The 21,338-nt window shown below is 32.3% G+C and overlaps 4 protein-coding genes across 4 annotated transcripts; 1 reads left to right on the top strand and 3 right to left on the bottom strand.

Annotated features, from left to right (window-relative positions):
• Window positions 1-387: 387 nt before the first annotated feature.
• Window positions 388-1,290, bottom strand: LOC128390809 (ganglioside GM2 activator-like). Its single transcript, XM_053350577.1, has 4 exons — window positions 1,279-1,290; window positions 1,131-1,232; window positions 877-1,050; window positions 388-796 (listed from the first exon to the last, which is right to left on the bottom strand). The coding sequence occupies exons 1-4, from the start codon at window positions 1,288-1,290 to the stop codon at window positions 455-457; spliced, it is 630 nt and encodes a 209-aa protein (XP_053206552.1). The 3' UTR covers window positions 388-454.
• Window positions 1,291-2,291: 1,001 nt separating this feature from the next.
• On the bottom strand, window positions 2,292-5,257 carry LOC128390792 (uncharacterized protein DDB_G0271670-like). The gene has a single exon (XM_053350553.1). It carries the CDS (start codon window positions 4,002-4,004, stop codon window positions 2,517-2,519), a length of 1,488 nt encoding a protein of 495 aa, XP_053206528.1. The 5' UTR covers window positions 4,005-5,257; the 3' UTR covers window positions 2,292-2,516.
• Window positions 5,258-8,705: 3,448 nt separating this feature from the next.
• LOC128390807 (uncharacterized) lies at window positions 8,706-20,026 on the top strand. The gene is made up of 5 exons (XM_053350576.1): window positions 8,706-8,788; window positions 8,877-10,259; window positions 10,361-10,582; window positions 15,588-17,414; window positions 18,790-20,026. The coding sequence occupies exons 2-5, from the start codon at window positions 9,048-9,050 to the stop codon at window positions 19,051-19,053; spliced, it is 3,525 nt and encodes a 1,174-aa protein (XP_053206551.1). The 5' UTR covers window positions 8,706-8,788; window positions 8,877-9,047; the 3' UTR covers window positions 19,054-20,026.
• On the bottom strand, window positions 12,264-14,261 carry LOC128390787 (glycoprotein 3-alpha-L-fucosyltransferase A-like). Its single transcript, XM_053350546.1, has one exon. It carries the CDS (start codon window positions 13,840-13,842, stop codon window positions 12,673-12,675), a length of 1,170 nt encoding a protein of 389 aa, XP_053206521.1. The 5' UTR covers window positions 13,843-14,261; the 3' UTR covers window positions 12,264-12,672.
• Window positions 20,027-21,338: the final 1,312 nt, after the last annotated feature.

Raw genomic sequence — 21,338 nt, 5'->3', positions numbered from 1 at the left:
ATTTTTTGACAGAAAAAAAAGAAAGAGACAAAGAGAGGGAGAGAGGAAGAGAAGATGAAATGTTCGAAATAATTTCCTTCTCATCATTAGAGTTATAATGATTCACTATTAACCCTCTCCCACTGGGCGCATATTTAATTATTCTGAATTACCATCACCTTATACTCTGAGCTTTCAAAATCACATCGAGTTTTCAATTATCATCTAATCATCCCAATTGTTACAAGAGAAAATGAATCAAATTGTAGTCAAATTGTTTTGATGATTAAGTGCCCCTGATTAGATTGATTAATTATCCTCATCATCAGCATGATGATAAAAGATTGACTTTAAGAGGATCACGGAAACTTGGATTTGTTGATAATCATCATGTATCCACTTGATTGGTACTGTGAGTGTGTTCAATGACTTTACTGTAATTAATTGATTACAGGGCCGGTAAAGGGAATCAAATTTAATTGGCAATCTTCATTTGCATGAGAATTTGCATACAAAACTGTTCAGTGCCACTTGGATCCAATAGACGAGCTTCGATTGAGTAATGTCCATTCTCGAGCCACTTGGGAATATCTGTAAAGGGTAGGGTTGCATTTCCGACGACACTTTCCGGGAAGTTGTATCTTCCCGCGGTGAATGGGCACGAACAAGGGACATTGTAGCGAGTATAAACTTCCGAACAAGGTTTAGGGTAAGGCCACAATAGGCAGAAATCGGGATAATCACAGGAACCAAAACCGCTTTCGCAAGGAATATTCACCCAAACACCGAACACTTTTTTCTTCATTCTCAATGTGAACTTGAAAATCGACGAAGGGAAGAGAAGAGTAAACAAATTCGATCAACATTTGATACTTCGGGTGATTATTGGTCACTTACCGGAAGTGGGGCTGTTAAATTTGCTTTCAGTAAAACATCAAGTCCAAGGGAAAGTATTCCAGGAATGACCATTGGATCGGGATCGAGTTCAAGTCGACTGAATTTAATCACATCGGTGTTTCCACATTGAGACCAAGAAAAATCCTTGAAAAGTAATCCGGTAAAATTGAAATTCTGTTTACAGTATTACAATTAGATTTAACAATTAGAAGTTAATTGCTTACAATTTCATAACAAATTTATATTAAACATACTTGTTCAATTTCATTTTTGTCAACATTAACCACTGATGATGCTGAGCTAACCAAATGATCATCAAATGTTAACAAAATTAAGGTTATAAAAGTAATGATTAACTACTCATTATTTTGATTGGACTGTTAATTTAGTTGATGTAAAAACAATATTGATCATAAATAATTTAAGGTAACTGATGTAAGTGTCTATGTGGTTATAATCAAATTGCAAATGCAACAAGTGATTAACTTATCATGATTAAGAGTGTTGACAAAAAAATATCATGCTGATTACAATTGAGATCAAGTGGATGACAGATCTTCAATCATCTTCATTTTCATAATCAAAATCATCTTCAAGTCAATCCATAAGAACGACAAAAAAACAGATCGAATAGAAAATTCTGAACATTTTTTTTCCAGTTCGAGACGATTTTTTTACCGATCATCATTTAGTGATATCAACAAAAAAAAACGAAAGGTAAATTAATAAGTAACAACAGATTAATCAACAATCAATTTAATCACTGGTTCCTAGTTGTTAACTATTCCAATAGATGGCGACACTTTTCAGCAAAATTTCGTTTTCAGATTAATTGAAAAGTAATTTAATCTTAACAATGATTTAAATTGTAAATTGGTAAAAGGTTTAAAATTTTCCTTGGGATTTACAACAATTAGCCTTTGATTAGAGTTTCCCAGTTTAACTATTTGATTTGACTACTTGACTCAAAAATGAAAGAGGATCAACAAACAATTTACTGATTTCTAGCCACTTGATGGGATTTTAATTAACTGTTTAAACACCGACAATCAATGAGAAACACAATTAAAGATAATTAAACACAAAAAAAAAAGGTTTCAAAGTTAATTGTGATTACCAATTTGAACTTTAATCGCAACCACAATAACACAGATTAAAAAACCTTGACCAATGGTCATCAAGATAAAGAGCAATTATTTGAATAAGAAAACAATAATCACCTTGACAATCAGTAGCTCAATGTCTTAATTATAATCTTAATTGTTAACAATTATGTTAAGAAAATGTTGTTAAACTGATTGTTGACAATCAAATGATTGAAAATGAAAGTAAATCATTTCAATAGATGGCGACGTTGTCTAGATAATTGAGTTGAATTAATATCGATTAATATTAAATCATGAATGACAATTAAATTGATTTTCCAACGATACTATTTTATTTTATCAATATAATATAATATTTAACATTAACACCCACACTTAATTACACTTGGTTTTAATTATTACATATAAATATGAGTGGTGATTAGAGCTAATAGATTAGAAACAATTTGGCAATTAAGGATATTAGTTAATTAATTATGATGATCATGATGAGTGAGTTAATTTAGAATTTGTTTCCCTTTCAAATTTAATTGTTTAGGAGACACAAAGTTCAACTTCGTTGGGGTCAATTGAAGCCCGTTTGGGTTTACTTTGTTTCCTTCGGTCCTTTCGGGTTATATTCGAGGACGATGATATCGATGAGGAGGACGAAGATCGGGTCAAGCATTGGGAGGGATATTTACGGGATCGTTTAAGGCCATTGTGATTTAACATGTGATTAATTATCGATTTCTGATTTGAATTTCGTTTACCACAAATTACTATTATTATTTGATTGTTATTGTTGATTGTGGTGATAGTGGTATCATCATCACTATCAATATTTGTATTGTAGGTTGATGGTGATGAGGAAGACAGAGAGGATAATGAAGATAATGATGATAAAGATGATAATGATGATAATAGTGATGATGTTGATGACGATGAGGGTGGTTGTTGGGATGGTGATGGTGGTGAGGGCGAGGATGATGTTGATTGGGGTGGTGGTGGTGTTGGTGAGTTTGAAGGTTGATGTTGATGTTGTACCAAATTTAGTAATGATCTTTGAGGTTGTGGTTGTGTTTGTGGTGGTAATTGTGTTGATTGTTGTTGTATTATCATTGGGGAAATTGATTGTGTTGATAATGGTTTAGGTGATGGTGATAATTGAGATTTACATTTAGATTTTGTTTGTGATGATTGTACCATAGTTAACAACGATCGTTGATTAGGTTGTCCCATTGGTGGTGATGGTGTTGATGATTGTAATTGTAATGATCGTAATGATGATGATGATGTTGTTGATTGCTGTTGATTTGATTGTTGAGTTAATTGTGATTTTACAGGTGTTAACAATGATCGTTGGTTAGATTGTGTAGGTGGATTAATAGATTTAAATTTAGGAAAAACAGCTTGAGAACCATAGGAATTAAATAATGATCGATGATTTGATTTACTTGTTAAATTAGTTAAACAATTGAATCCATTGATAGATGATTGTGTTGTTGGTGTTGTTATGGTTGTGGTTGTTGTTAATTGTGATGGTAAATTGTCAATAACGTTACTCGATGTAATTAAATGACCAATTCCATCAGTTAGGTAACCATTTAAACAGGAACCTCCATTTTGATTGCTGTCAACTGTTGTTGTTGTTGTTGATGATGAGGATGTTGTTGTCGATGTTGGTGATAATGATGAAGATGATGAATAATCAACACCATTTAACCTCTTAATTAGTTTAACATTATATTCGAGTCCTTTGTGAATCCGAAGGAAATGTTTCTTTACATGATCAGCTCGATTGAACATCTTATTACAAACGTAACAACGAAATGGTTTCTCGTCCCTATGGATGTTTTCATGTCTTCGGTAAAGGTCACGGCGGTCAGTTGAATATGAACATTGGTCACATGAGTATCTTTTTTTCTGACCAACACCAAACAGTTTGTTGTTATTATTAAGACTATGTTGTTGTTGTTGTTTGTTTACAGAGTGAAGGTGATGATGATTAGTTTGATTGTAGAAATCACTTTCTGAAATCATTTTCTTGCGTTACTGTTAATTGTTAACAGTTAGAATTGTTTTTATATGTAAATTCCAGCACTTTGAATATATCCAATGGGTGGTAAATATCCCTATGGTATTTGGGACTAGGAAAAGTTGGAGAATTTGTTTTTTCTAAAGAGAAAAAAAAAATATCAAAGAAAAACAAAAAGTTCCAAATAAGATAAACTCACAATTAGTTTGAAGAAGGAGATGGAAAGACGAGAGTTTGTAAGAAAGAAAAACTTGGATAAAAAGCTAAAGCAGCAATGATGATGAAGATGAAGATCAGAGAAGAGAAAAAAAGAGGGCGGAAGATAAGTGAGAGATTGAGAGAGAGAGAGAAAAGTGAGAGAGAAAAAGAGAGAAGATGAAAAAGGAAAAAAAAGTGGGAGACTTTTGACTAACAGGGAAAAAGATGAGATAATGAAGGAAGAAGAAAAAAGGAGGAGGAGGAGGAAAAGAAGGAGGATGATGATGATGATGAAGAAGATGATGAAGGGTGTAAGGCGAGTCAAGGGAAAATCAGATGAAAAAGAGATGATAGAGGCTATTGAGGGAAGAGAGAGAGAGAGAGAGAGAGTAAGAGGGGAGAGAGGATATAAATATATGTGTATATTATTAACATGGTGAAGGCAGAGGAGGAAGATGATAAGTGGGTGGAAATGATAATGATAAGGAAGAAGAAGATAAAAATGATGATGAAAAATTGTAAGAGATAGTTGGTTGCATTGAGAGATAGTGAGAGGAAAGAGAGAGAGAGAGAGAGAGATTCTATCTAAGAGGAAAAGAAAGAGAGAGTTAGAGTTCGGGTGAACTTTTTGTTTTCGTAGTTAGAGTTTGATGTTGGTGGTTGTGTGTGTTTTCGTGAATGCTGAGTATGACATGAGGATGATGAGGATGATGATGATTTTGTTGTTACTTTGGTGTAGTGAATGTTGGATGATGATGGAAAAGGAAAAAAGTGGGAGGAAGATGAGAGAATGGAAAAGAAGGAGGAGGAGGAGGAAGAGAAGGAGGAGGCGGAGGGGGAGAGGAAAATGAAAGAGGAAGAAGATGATCAAGAAGAGTAGGAGGAAGAGAAAGGAGGAGGTGGAGGTGGGGGGAGAGAAAATGGATACTGAGAGAGAAAAAAAGGAAAAAAAAAGAGGAAAAAAGAAAAGGAGGAAAGTGGAAAGAAAGAGAGAAACGAAATGTGAATGATTGAAAAGGGAAAAAAGTTATGATAGAGATGAGAAAAAGAGAGAGAAGAAAAGAAAGAGAAGCCTGGACGGGAAATGATTATGTGGAAAGAGGAGGAAGATAAAAGAGGAGGATGATAGAAGAGGAGGAAGAGAAAATGAGATGAGATGATGATGAAGGAAAAAAGGAGATGAGATGGATAAAGATTTTGATGATGGGAAAGGAAGAAGAAGATGAAAGTAATTTTCTCGAATCTCGATTCTAGGGATGAAGAGGAAAAAGAAGAAGATCGAGACAAGAAGGAGTGGGAGGTAGAACATGGGTGGAAGGGAGAGAGGAGTAAATGATGATGATGATGGAATAGCAAAGAGAATGAAGAGGAGGTGGAGGAGTGGGTGGAGAAGGGAAGAGAGTGGTAAAAGTACAGGGAAAGGGAGGGAAAGGAAAGAAAATAGCAGAGAGAGAGAGAGAGAGAGAGAGGAAAAAGTTGATCCAACACACAGAAAGTTTTTGGAAATGATGATGATGAGGAAAAAAGTGGGTGGAGGGCAATATGATGATGTTGATGATGATGATGGTGATGGTGATGATCATCATGAGAGATGGAAAAATGTAAAAGAAAGAGAAGAAGAAAGAGATTGAGAAAGGGTGGTAAGGAGGGCGGAGAGGGAATTAAGACGAAAAAGGAAAGGAAACTTTATCGCTAATAGACAGAGGGAAGAGAAAGAGGAAGAGATAATAAGAGAGAGAGAGAGAAAGGAAGATAAGATGAAGATGAGCCAAAAAACAAAAAGGGGTTGATGATGATGAGATTTTTCATCTTCCACCCAACAACATTTCATATCTTCAATGATAATAATGTAATGAGATGTGTTTGTCTTTTATCAACAGAATAGGAACCAAGCCTAAATCAAATGAGTATAAGTAGAGGTAGAAACGATGATGATGATAGAAAGAGAGAGAAAGAGAGATTCCATAATTTTCTCTCTCACACCACCATCATCTTCTATTACCACCAAGCCCACTCTCTTCTTTTCATCTTTTTCTCTCTCTCTCCCACTTTTCTTCTTGTTCGTTGTTAACTTTTCTCTCTCTTCTTTTTCCTTCTCTAAACTAATATATTTTACCTTTACCTTTTTTCCTCCTTAAAAACCTTCCCTCCCTCTTCCCTCATCATCTTCTTCCTCCACCTCACCATCATCATCATCATCATCAACAACAACTTCTTTTCTTTACCTGTCTCTTTCTCTACCCACTTTCCACCCCACTCACAACAACAACCCACCCGTTTGTTGTTGTAAGAGAAAAAGAGAGAAGAGAAAAAAAAATCTTCTTTGAGTTTTTCCTTCTTTCCTGAATCAAGGTTTTCTACTCTTTCAGAATATTATTCATCATGAATGATTATCATGGTTAATCTGAAACTTAATTCTCTCTCTCTCTCTTTAAACTCTAAATATGAACATGATCAACTTGTTGATTAATTGTTGTTCGAGTTGTTGATGTTGTTGTTGTTACTTCAATTCCTTCAAGTCAATGGTTAAACTTTTAATTGTCTTTCATTTGGTTAAGATTTTTTTTTTCTTCTTCCTCTAATTGGTTAACTAAATTTATTTACTCTTTAATTGTTGTGAACAGTATATTTGTTTCACTTAATTGCTGCTGATTGTTTAACCATAATGTGGTTACATGGATCATTGATTTAAACGAAAAACTTTTGTTTACTTTTTTTTTCTTCTTCTTCTTCACCTTCCTAAACAATTAACACTTAATTAATGGATAATCTTAATCATCTGCGAAACAATTTGAATAAAATTTACACGTACAGATAATTGAATCTAATTATACAAATAAAATGAGACAATCAACTATCAAACTAATATAATAATGATCAGGTTGATGATTAGTTTGATTAGTGATGATCGGTTAACTTTTTTTAAACGATTCGGTTTCTTTCCTGTTTCAACAATTAACTATTAACTATTTAATTATTTTCTTTCATTTTTATTGTTGTTGCTGTTATTATCTCTTAATCAAGGTTAATTATTTAGAGAGAGAGATTATCATTTAATTGTAAGAAAACAAATTGTTAATCGTTTGAAAATTTTCATCAAGCAAATTTAATGGAAAATTTTTTCTTCTTTTTCCAATTAATTAGTTAATTGTTACAATCTAATCATTTCTTTTCTCTGTAACTTTTTCCACGTTTTAATTATCATTGATTTAATTATTCGCGCAGTGATTAATAGACGATTCTTTTTGGAAATTATTTTAAAAAATCTTTTCGATTCCATTTTCTCAACAATTAATATTTAAATTTAATTCTCGTCGGTTAAAATAGCCAATCGAATGTCTATTTTAACAGCTCAGCCGAAAAGAGAAAAGAAAGAGGCAAAAGTAGTGACATCTGTTGGCTCGAATTTCTACTTTTTCTGGAGAATAGAATTTACTGTTTGTTATTAGAATACGTTCCCTTTTTCCCTCTAATTCTTTTTTGGTTTTTTTTTCACTTTGGTTACAAAATTTAAATTCATCTTGATTAATTGTTCCTTTTGATTTTGGAACAATTTATTTTCGCTTTAATTTGTTAAATTGTTAATCAATTTAGTTGATTGATTTGTTTACCTTAGTTGTTTAACTGATTGTGAACAGTGATTGTTTATTGGAATACCAGGTAAGCTAATCGATTTCAAATGGATTTTCTCTTGTCAAATGTTGATGCAATTTCTTTTTCTTTTTTGCATTGTGTTAGAACCAATTGTCATTAATATTATCTACTTATTGGTTTTGATTGAATTCTTTTTTTATTAATAATTCACAGTTTCAATTGTCGATGGGTTTTTATTTTATTCAATTTTGTTGCTCAGTTTTCATTTAATTGATGGTTTATTTGGTGTTTTGATTGTAAATGTGTTTTCTTTTTTTTTGGTGGAAAATCAAAAGATAGATCAGTTGTGATTTCTGTTTTAATTCTGATTTTTTGTTCTTTTGTCTCCTATCTTCATCTCATCTTTTCTTCTTTCTTTTTTCTCTTTCTTTTACTTTCTCTTAGATTTTTTTCCCTGCTTCTTTAACTTGGTTTTTCTATCGAATTATATTAAGAATCCTCAATTTTAACTGGAAAATCAAAACACCTAAAGGAGAATATAAACCAACCATTGTTGAAAGAGAATTTTTTTTTGGATTTTGGATTATTCCATCTGGTCAAACTCATTTGTTCTCTTTCGACCATTTCATCTTCTCGCCTTTTTTTCTACTTATTCTTTAATTGTTTTATTCGGTTAAAGGTTTAATTATGGGTTATCTTTAAATTCTTCATGTTTGGCCGAGGTGAATTATGATCAGGATACCTGAAAAGAGCTGTTTGTAATAATATTGTCGCTGGACCGGTAACACTTCCTGTGTATACAAAAAGATATGTTGAACTGTGTTTTCGAACTACTTTTGTCAAAATTTACTACTTCCATTCTTATCATTAGATGATAATGAAAAATTGATTGGTAATTAATACTCACTGATATCAAAATTGTCTTGAATACAAGTGGACCTAATCTCATTAGACTAAATATTAAAATCTTCCATCGGCTATCTACTTAAAAAGAAAGGTAATTAGCGTTTTTGATTTTATTTTTCTTCCAATGAAATTATATTTGAATGGTAATTTTAATTTAATTTTTCTTTTCATTTTCACAGATAATACTCTCAATTTTATTTTCTACTTAGCCTTCAAAGACTTTCAGTATAATTCATATTTTATACTATTGCTTTGTTGGAGTTTAATTTTTCTACTCACGCCATTCAAGACAAAGAACACAACCAACCTGTTTAGAATTAAACAAAGTTACACAATAATTCACCATAATCATGGATAATAACACAAGTGACGGTGATGTTGAAGAGCGAACAGATTTAGACAGAAACGATTCATCAGATGGTGATACTGTTACCGAAGACTCTCTTCCATCAACTTCTCATAAAAGTCAAGTTGGACGTAAATCTTTGTCAGGACAAATTTGCTCCTTAAAAACTTTAATCGATGATCAAATTGTCGACCCTGGAAACAATGTACTTACCATGGACTATTATGGTACTAAATTTGATGCTGACTTATTACCCAATGGTAATATAAGATGGGCTCAATCAAAGCAAATATTTACTACACCCAGTGCCTGGTTTAATCACTGTAAGAAACTTGTCAATCCAGAGAGTAGTAACAGTAAACCTGGTTCAGCTTGGTCTACAATCAGGTATCGACGAAAGCGACTCGATTCATATAAATTAAGATGGTATCGAAAGCAAAGAAAGATTGTCACCTCGGCCAACATGTACGATTCAGCAATGGTTTATTCCAAGGCAGCCTCAGACTATTTAACCCATTCCCAAAGTGTTTCATCTGATTCTTCCCCTGTCCCATTAACTTTTTTACCTGACAATTATCCAATGAAAGAGAAAAATGTTGTTGAACATCATACTCTTGCCAGTAAACTTATCCAACAGGATACCAATACCATGGTTAAATGTATTCCATTCAGTGCCCTGGAAAGGATTCAGCCTTTTACCTTAACAATTTCAACAAATGCTCTTTTAACAATTGATTTCCATTGTCATTTAACAACCGGTGAAGTTGTCGGTTATCTTGGCGGTTCTTGGGATATTACAACTCATAATTTGTCAATTCTACAAGCATTCCCTTGTAAAACTCGACTTGGTGATAAAGAAAGATCTCGAAAAGTTGAAGAAGAGATTAGACAAAATATGGATCAGAAAAAATTGACCATCGTTGGCTGGTATCATAGTCACCCGAAAGCAGCCCCTCAACCCACCATACGAGACATTGAATCTCAAATGGATTATCAGATCGCAATGAAAGGTGATACTGATGCAACTTACATTCCCTGTATTGGATTAATTTGTTCACCTTACGATGAAGATAATCCAAGATTAACCTCAAGGTATCAAGCTTTTTGGGTTATGCCTCCAAATGAATTTAAACCCCTTGAATATGGGCGACCCATGCAGATGACTTACAGTGTGACCAGAGATTCATTTCTAACACAAGATTTACTATTAGACATGGTTAGTATACTTTAGATGAAAATTTTTAAACAAAAATATCACAATAATTATTTTCTTCTAATTATTTTTTTCTTTCCATTTATTAACTTTTTCTTGTTCAGCGTTTACTTGCTCATTATTATATTGATGGTCCAGACGCGATTAAATTTTCCGATAATTACTCAACTAAAGAGAAAACTTTTTGGCACAAACTTCAGGCCTCTTTAAAGCCATTTTTACCCCGAGATCTCACCACTACCGTTAATCAAACTCCAGCTCAGACACAAGTCCAACAACAAGCACTTTCCCATTTCTGGGCTTTTCTCAAAGGACTTTTACTCCCTTGAAGTAATTTCCACTTCATACAATTAACAAAATCGTCCAATTCCATGACAAAACAACAATCCCCTTTTATCTCTAACAAGAATACAATTGATATTTATTCATAATTTTCATTAATCGACAAACTCCACACCAAACCTGATTAAAGAGCGATGGATAAAACTTGATCTCAGCAATAATGTCTAACCAATTGACAAAGGGAAATTCTTACATTGTAAAAAACAACAACAAATAGTGAACCAAATTAATAAATAGTAATAACATTTAGCTCTTAAATACGTAATTCACTTCAACTTTATAGTTGTTTTAATCTAAATTTTCTCAAGACCATCTAAAAATTCATTAGTTTGAATTACAATTTTCTTCCTTGATGATGAACAATGGGGATAAATCTGGTTAACAGGTAAATCGGATAAATGTCTCTTGAGAGGTGAACAAAATTAAACATCCCATTCTTTTTTCTGCTCTTTCTCATGATCGGCTTTACGTTTAGCGACCCAATAAGCCTTATTTTCGGGTGAGTTCACTAATCGATGGAAATAATATTGCAAGGGAAGTCCAACAAAGACCGTAGAGAGGAAAACATAACGCATATACCAATTAGATCTGGCTAAGCCTCTCCAATCAAAATCAAGGAAACTAAACTTGTTGTAATTAACAAGTTGCTTCTTGTAAACTTTTCCATTAAATACAACCGATGGTGTATCAACAATGGGACCAGTGATTTTAACCATGATGATAGAATTAAATGAAAATATTCACCAAAAAATGAGAGCACAAACTTAGGAAGGATTAATGAAGAATCGGATTCACAATAACCTCCAATAAGAAATCCAAATGACCTTCACCAGATGAAAAAAAAGAACATACAAAAGATGATTAGAGAAATTATGAACCATAAAACCGACAAGTAGACAAGAGAAAAGATTGAATACTTACCAGAGGATAATTAAATTAACTAGAAATCAGTTAACTAATTAATTAGAAATAAATAAACACCAATCTAAAGGTTGAATTTTCAAAAATTTTCTTTTCTATAGAGAAACAGATGAAAACATTTCGATTATCATTCGATAGAACAAAAATCGATCTTTCTAAGAAAAGATCGATTATTTTCGATAAGTTGACTTTCTATCAGCCGATTGATTCAACATTTCGGGTTGTAATTGCAGGTGAAAGTAATGATGTTGAATAGGCGGCAAGTTGAGAGGGTGTTTGTTGGTTTAAACCATTTTTTACGTCTTTGTGATGAATTAAGTGAATTTTGGGTTAACTGGTTAGTTCGTTTATTGTGTAATAATTGAACTTCATCCATTTGCGAGATAGTAAAGCTTTCGATTGGAAAAAGAAACGAACAAAGTAGAGAGAGAGAGAGAATAGACTTCGACTTTATTATGGGTCCAAAAAATGAAGAGATTACTGGATAATCTAGTAGATTAAGTGGACTCGAGAAAACAGATCAAAACTCTCGGCGATTAGAAGGCGAATATTCGATTAATATTTGAGATTCGGTTAATTTATCTTAAGATAAGGGAAAAGCAAAATTAATGCATTATTATTAAACAAAAAGACAATTAATAAAACTAAAGATCTTTAATTACAAGTTTTTCTTTCTTTTCCTCTTCCTTTAAATGTAAACAACGTTAAGAGGTTGAAAAAAGATCCTCTGGAAATGGTCGCTGAGATTGATGGTGAGGCCGATCAACTGGAATCTGAGGTGGAAAAGTTTGACGGAGAATATCAAGGTAAAGAGTATAGATACCTGGATGAAATGCTAACAAGGTGCATGTTGAAATTGGATAATATCGATTCAAATGGACGGGAAGATGTGAGAAGCGCTCGAAAGACAACATTGAATCGGCTTGATAAATGTACACAATCATTGGAAATCAAGGCGACCAGTAAATCAAAACAATCAGGGAACAATAAAGAGGACGAAGACGAAGAAGAAACCAAAGATTAATTGGAAAATATCCATGACCAATTGATTGTTACAATCAAAATCTCCTCAATGTATTTCCTATCAGAAAAGCTCGTAACTCCCTGTTTTCTGAAAATCTTTTTGTTTGTGAATTCAAGTTCAATCGCATGACTATGACCAGAATTTGAATCGATTTATCGGAGTCCATGATTTACATGATCCTTCATTGAACCACCAACTAACCAGATCTTTATGTCGACGGTTACATAATACATTTGATCGTCTTAATTGACGGTGATCTTTGGTTGGTGATGAAAATGAAAATCTACTTTGAGTTGATTGTTTCAATCTGGAGCATATTTGGCAAAAAAGTGTTCGATAATCGTTATTGTTAATCGTGAAGCGAGATTTCCACTCAAAATATGAATTGTATCTTTTCTCATCGGCAGATAGACTTCGTAATAACATTGCCAAGTATCGAGGTGATTTAAATGAAAGAGCATCGATATACGAATGATTTGGTAAAACTGATGAATAATTGGCTCCACCGAGAACAATGGGAATGACTGTGTAATTAAGAAGATTGATTATCTTCTCGGTATAATAATCGGTACAGATTGAATTCTCGAAAGACAAGTAGTATCGATACTTTTTCTCAAAATATTCGTAACAATATGATCCTTTTGAACTTGGACATTTAAATGAACCACAAGCACCATAAATGTCAACATCAATGTAACGAGCTAACTCTTTAGCATATTCATCTCTTCCCGATGAGGCTCCACAATTGGAAACCATCCAGGCCACATTACGACTTTTCTTTGAAAAGGGAACACTAACTGATTTGTGAGATTCATGAGATTGATTTTTTGGTATAATGGTTCCATATGGAGTTGGAAAATCTGAATCAGCTCGATAACTGGACCAACAATCAATGTAATTAGAGAAAGCGGTTAAACTAGATCGTCTATAAGTGTTCATTGGAGATTCCATATGATGCCAGATCCACGTTTGACCTTCAAATTTATATTTAGGCAAATCTTTGAGATTAGTGTTCCGCCAATAGAAAATTACAACTTTCGCTTGAGGTAAGAGACTTCGATTTCGAGTGACAATACAATCACAACCTAACGGTAAACTCGTAGCTCCCCACCATGAATCACTATCGAAGGCAGGTGTCCACAGGAGGATAATCGGTTGGACGGCAGGATTGATTGCTGGAGATTCTGGTGATTCTCGGACTGGTGGATCAGCTGGTTTGATGATAAAATAGAGGCAAAAGAGGAGACCAGCAATGACCAGAGTCCAGTGTCGATATGTATTGTTGACAAAGAAAAACATTCAATTAATTGAATATAAACCAAATAGTAAAGAAATACCGGTTGTCTCCTCAATGTTGTTTGTTTGTATTTACATTAACATATGAAAGGTAATAAGTGCCCCCTGGTCAACAATAACCAGAGTCCATTTTTTACGTCTTTGTGATGAATTAAGTGAATTTTGGGTTAGCTGGTTAGTTCGTTTATTGTGTAATAATTGAACTTCATCCATTTGCGAGATAGTAAAGCTTTCGATTGGAAAAAGAAACAAACAAAGAGAGAGAGAGAGAGTGAATAGACTTCGACTTGGAGATGATTAATGCGATTATTGATTATATGTGGACCTGCAATTCTTTTCGTTTAATTGTTCTTCTTTAGATCGTTACTTTGATTGTTTCACTAGTTTTTAGAATTTCTTCCGAATCTTTGATCGAGTTAGAAATAAGTTCAGAAGGAATTCGATTGGATTTTTATATGTTGATTGAATAGTTGGTTAATTGTTTGTAGATCTGATATTATTTTTTGACCATAATTTGATTATTTTCCAATATGATGTTGATCCGATGAATCCATTGTTATTAGTCAATTTTTCATTTTTTGTCTCGTGTAGATTTTTGTACCAAATGTCCTCGCCTTTGCGTAGCCATGAATCGTGTCTCAATATTATCTGTTCTTCTTGTTTTCAGAATTTCGTCGACATCCGGTCAATTGAAATGAGCTATTAAAGATGTACGACCCATTTTGATAATGTCACAAGAGGTAGTTTTCTAATTGCTCAACGAGATCCATTTCGTTATTAATTCACGACGGAGATTTGTTTTCAGTTTTCCATGTAATGTTATGTATGGTTTTGTTTTTGTTTTTGTTTTTGTCGCTTTTATCATTATTATTGAATCTCTTACCTTTGGTTTGGTATTTTCTAGAGTGTCTTTGTTGTCTTAGGAACAGGTTATAAACATTGATTTAGTTAATTAATGGTTAGAATTTAGTAATTTCAATTAATTCACAAGTTACAAATGAGAACATCGATCAACTAGTGACATCTATCGTCAAAATAAATCGAATGTTGGATTTGTTTTGATTTTTTGTTTTTCTTTTCACTTTAAACTCGATCACTTTTTGTGGTTCATACAATGGATACTCTTTAATTGTTTTGGTTTTTTTTCTCCTTCCCATAGAGTCTAAATTGTTAATCATCAAGTTAATTCTGTTTCCAGGAAATTTTCTTTTATTCTACTGCAATTGTTTTCAATTTGTTGTTCATCCATCAAATGGGATCCATATTGATTCTTGGTCTAAAAGGTGTAGGTCAACTGACTATAGATGAAGATTAAATGGACAATTATAATGATAATGTTTACTATTGATTATTATTTTCCATTTAAATAGTGAACATTTTCATTATCTTCTCTTTTCATCGTCATCATCTCATATCTCTCATCTCGTAATAATAATATTATATCCAGGCAAAGTCATCTGAACATTCAACAACAACAACAAAACAATTAATATATTTGTCAACCAAATGATGTTTGTAAAATTGAACCTTATCTTGTTATAAGGTATTATATAAATACGTTTATATAATACAAACACTCATTAAGGAACAATATTATTATTATATTTACCAGGTAAAAGAGAGAGAGATAGAGAGACAATTTTTATCTTTTATCAACTATACTTATTAGTAGTTAATTGTATGTGATAATTGTGAAGGAGAGGATAGTCAGATAATAAGAATAATTTAAGTATCTTTACCATCATTAGAGTATGAGTGATCAAAGTGAGAACATTAATTGTTCTAGTGTAACTAGTAAACTGCTTGACAATTTACTAACTCTTCCAATTGAACTATCAACTTCACCTTCAATACAACAATCACAACAATCATCACAACAACAACAACAACAACAACAACAACAACAACAATCTTTTGACACCAATACAAATATATTCCAGTCTCAACAATCAACAACAACAATGCCCTCGTTAACCGTTGGTACTAAAGGTAAATCAACAACCACCACAACTGAATTGGGATCAATTAGTGTCCCCAAGAAACAATCATCACCATCAACACCTTCAACTGCAATTGATTTTTTCACCTTCAAATGGTTATTCAAGAAACGAGCTGTTCCTTTCTTAAAGAAATCATCTTCATCCATTTTCCCTGAAGCCTCAGATAATCAAAGTAATCAACATCACGGATCAAATTCTGTTGGTACAATTTCTTCAAATGGAAATGGACTCGATGGATCTCGATCTAATAGTCGATCAGCTGGTTCACGGTTAGACTGTCAAAGTATTCCAGGTACAGCTAAACCAACGAGTAAAATTTGTTCTGTGACCCAACCATTTATCTCTCGTCTCACCGAAACCGAATCAACTTTAAAATCAACCCTTCGAATGAAACTTTCCTACAGTTTCGGTGATATTGACGATTTCTCAAAATGGTCTTACCTGGACAATGGTGAAAAAGAACCATTAAATCCTGACATTAACGATGACCATTCATCCTTAAATCACCCTCATAATCACCATCATCATCCTCATCCTCACAATCATCTCCATCACCATAGGAATCATTCAAATGTCAACACTTCTCATCATAATTCAATTTCATCATCAAGTAAATGTCTCTTTCCTAAAAGTGGTAAATTAACTTCATCTTCATCAGCTTCAATATCTCACCTTCCCTCAACTCGTCGATCTGGTTATCATTATCGTCATGAATCATCAATTGGTACCCTGAGAAATCGTGAATTAGATTCAATTGAACGATGCTCTCTCTGTCTTAATGAGATATCACCTCAATTGATGCACACAATTTGGTCCTGTGGATGTCGTTTCTGTATCAATTGCCTACAAACTTACCTGACAATAAATATAAAGGAAAACAATAATGTTTGTAATTTAACTTGCCCTGATTCAAATTGTCCAGAGATAATCAAATTATTGAAACAACATCCATCCTCAACATTATCATCATCTGCTAGTAATAATAACATTTCCTCATCATCTGGTCCTAATCATCATCATCGTTTAATGACATCTCTCATAAAAACAATGTCTCCAAATCGTTTCACTCCCCAAGAGATACAATTATTGGTACCAGAGGAGACATTTAATCTGTACAAAAAGTACAAATTATACCAGGAAGTAGATGAAGATCCCAATCGAACCTGGTGTCCAAAGCCAAACTGTGTTAACATTTGCACCATAACAAAATGTCAAACTGTTTCTCTGCCCTCATCATCATCATTTACCTCATCAAAGTCAACTCAGTCCACAAAGATGTCGCTAAACGTTTCACCGGAACTGGACAAGGCCTCATTTTATTGTCAAAAGTGCAATGAAACCTATTGTAACCTATGCCGAAAACCCTTTCACCCTGGAACCTCATGTTGGCCTTCAGGAGAAGATGATGACCTTGCCCTTTTATTGAACAATCAAAGTGGCTCACCAAACCGTCTCAATAACATTAAACGCTGCCCTCGATGCTCCGTTTGGATTGAGAGAGACGATGGATGCGCTCAAATGATGTGCCGTAAATGTAAACACGTTTTCTGCTGGTTTTGCCTTCAATCACTCGAGGTTAGTGTTTTATTTTTGTCACTTTTTGCTTCCCTCTCTCACAAAACAATCAACTAAATTATCCCAATCATATGTGAATGTCTATGTGCGTTACTAAAATGATTAATTTTCACATCAAATCGATAATCATCTCCAAGTGGAAACAAATAACTCTATTGTTTTTCTACTTGTGAAAAACATCATCATCACAACATTGAAACATCAGATTAACCCATTAACTATTTTAACTACTGGACTCATTGATGATTAACGTTGTTGATGATGTTACATCATTCATCATCATCATTAGTATGATAAGATTATCACCTCAATCTTCAATCTGGATATTTTTTCAACATTTTCTTTTCTCGCCTCTTTTAATCAACAGCAATTAGATTCGTTGATCAAAAGCTAATTTTGAATATTAAAAAGGAAGTAAAAAAAACTCCATTAACCATAAAAAAGTCATTGTTTTATATTTAGAAAATTGATAATTTACCCTTACTCTCTCTCTCTCTCTCTCTCTCTCTCTCTCTCTCTCTCTCTCTTCCTTTCATCATGTACTGAGTATTTTTTTCTTCTCACGAAACAATTGTTTTTCCACCTAACTGTCTATTCTCCTCTTCCATCATCATTATCAGTCGATTCCAATCAATAATCTTTTTTTTTCCTTCTCTTCAAGTGGATATCCCATTGAGTCTTCAGGCCAATCTTATTATTACATAAAATCAAATGAGAGAAAATTTCATTCATATGATAGATATCGTAGGTTATATTATCGATATAAAGAAAAAGATAAAATTTGATTGATTAAGATGATGAAAATTCAAAATTTTGAAACAATCAGATGAATTGTATCAGAAAATCATCACCGATATAACAATTAAGTTGCATTAAAAAATTTAAGCTCCTTTTTTTTACTTAAAAACTAATTAATTCCAATTATGATCACAGTTATAATTGTAATCAATTAACCTTAAACATTATGATTATATCACAAAAAAAGACATCAATAGATAATATCAATGGTCAATCATGATGAATCTCCGGAAATCCGTTACTAATGGTGACGAATCTATTAATAGAAAGTTATATCTACATGATTGAAATTATTTTCTTTTTGCTATTCCTTCAACTGTGTGACAATTAGTTTAATCATAACTATCAACCGAGAATTAGTTTTCCTTTTATTAACAGTTTCCAAAGAGTGAATTAGTATTCATTTGAAAAGGGTGATCATGATAATCAACTGAATAATGAGTAGTTGATGTTTTTTTTTATTCATCATCCATAACCTTGTTAATTTATAACGATAATTATTATCATAATAGTAATAACTTACTGACGTAGTTTATTAATATCTTTGTTTTCATTTTTCTCTATCATTTATCTACAGGATGATTTTTTACTTCGTCATTATGATAAAGGACCTTGTAAAAATAAGCTAGGTCATTCCCGACCTTCGGTAATTTGGCATCGAACTCAAGTTATCGCTATTTTCGCTGGATTTGGTTTACTATTACTTTTGGCCTCACCCTTATTCCTAATCGCATCACCATGTATCCTTTGTTGTAACTGTTGTTGTGGTTCATCCTGCAAGTACTTAGACGATGGTGATCCCAATGAAGAGGAAGATGGATTCGGTGTTGTTAATCTGTAAATCATCATCATCATTATCATCAACATCATCCAACACCAAATCTACACATGAAATAGACAAACCTAATGAACATAGTTCAATCATCCTGATTAATATCTTTATCTTGTTATTATCAATTTAATTTTCATTTACGTTCACCAACCTCATTCATTATCTATCCATTTATTTATATCCATTTCTGACATTTATTTTTCTTCCACTTCCTCTTCCACCTCCTTCTCTCTCATCCTTCGTCTCTTAAATGCATTTGTAAATAATCAACATCCGCCAGGCGGGATTACTGAACTTTGATTGGTAAAAAACGAGACCTGAGTCCATTTAGAAAATGCTCTTCCTCCCGATCCTCTCAATAATATATATATATATAATATTCCTCGATTATTGTCATCATTATTGTCACCATTCTCATCGTCACTTCCACTTTCATCATCTTGGATACTAGAATGAACCACAATTAAGAGGATAAACATCAACAGCCACAATTTAGTGACACAACATCAACTCACCGGAGGGGAAAATAATTCTAACGGAACTTTCCAAACACACATATTAATCTATTATATATATATCGATGGTAGTGATCATAAAGATACATCGAACTAAATCAATTCCAATGACACAGAGATAACTACAATTAACTGATTGTTTTCATTCATTTTCATGATAATTTATCATTGAAAATTTTCCCACTTCATTTACTATACAAAAACAAAGCCAAAGGAAGATATGAAATCAAAAGATACAAATTGATTGTCAACATTCAGAATACACGAGGAATCAATTGTAACAATTAACAACAAAGCTGATCAGAGTTACAATCGAACATCTAATTTAGTTATTATAATAGTTATAACAATGATCAAAATTGATTAGACAATTTAGTTAATTACACTACTAAAACTGTATATACATATGTTTGTGTGTATACATATTTGACTAGTAAATTATTACGATATTAATTGTTACCACTTAATTATGATTGTAATTGGTTTTTTTATTAACCTCTAAAGGTCTTCAATGTGTTTACTCATTTAATTTTTTCCCTCTTCCTCCGTTTGATTAAACAATTAACGAAAAAAAGAAATGATTAATGTAATTAATTAGTTAATGTTTATTATACTTAATTACAATTAAGACTAATTTGTTGAAAAAAAAAGTTTGTTTTCTCAAATCTTTAATTTAGTTAATCAACTTGATGATAATCAAGGTAATTAAAAGGATTACCCATCTGTAGTAATTACAATTATCTTAACTGTGAGTATTTTAATTGTTAGATAATCTCTCTCTCTCTGTGTTGATTTTATTAATTAATGACTGATTAATTGTAATCTAACCTTGAATCGTTGGGATAAGACATTGACATTGGTGAATCAAGAATTGACTAGTTAATTGTTAACTGTTTAAATTCAAAGGCAATATAATGATTACAATTATTATTTATCAATCATGTGTTAACTTTAATTACATTAATTGGTCATGATTGATTTAATTGTTACAATGTAATGATAATAAAAGCAACAATAATAATAATGATACATGGTTGATACAAATTAGTTGATTGTGATGAGGAAACATGACAATTAAAGGATAGAAATTAATTCGTAGCCAACAAATTGAATCAATTAAGTTAATTAGTTGATCAACTGATTGTTTATATTTGTAAGTAATTGAATATTTTCTTTGTCAACAATCAATATCGAAACTGATTAAGACTATTGATAATTTTTAAATCCATTGATTAGTTACTGTTAATCAGCTGACAAATCAATACGATCGGATTAACAACAATTAAATGGAAACAAATGATTAAGTTAAACTAAAATCCTAACTTAATCTATTTGAACAATTAAAAATCTATAATTCTAACCATTAATAAGAAATGTAGTTAATCAAATAATCAAAGACAAAAACAAAAACAAAGATAATCAAAATGGATGAACAACAATTAACTTATCTGATAGAAACTAAATAAGGAAGTCATTGATATCTTTTAACAAAATGAATATGATTATCAATGAGAACAACAATTAGCTAAATACATTACATTGGATTAACATCGATGCACCAGTAATTGTTTACTGTAATTTGGAGTATCGTTTATGTACAGTCAACAACCAAATAATGAGACCGGTGTGTAAATTGTGATGACAACAGAAAAGGAAGAGGAAAGAGAAAAAGAAAGAGAAAGTTTTAATTAAAGATCTTTAGTTTAATTAAACCAAACGAATTGTCTCTTTTCATTTTCCCTTTTCTTTGAATGAATTATCTGAATCTCATCTCATATT

Source organism: Panonychus citri, unplaced genomic scaffold (assembly GCF_014898815.1).
Source record: "Panonychus citri isolate SS breed McGregor unplaced genomic scaffold, ASM1489881v1 Contig00128, whole genome shotgun sequence".
Taxonomy (NCBI): Eukaryota; Metazoa; Arthropoda; class Arachnida; order Trombidiformes; family Tetranychidae; genus Panonychus; species Panonychus citri.
The sequence above is the reverse complement of the archived record's forward strand: the minus strand, read 5'-3'. Positions and strand labels throughout refer to the sequence as shown.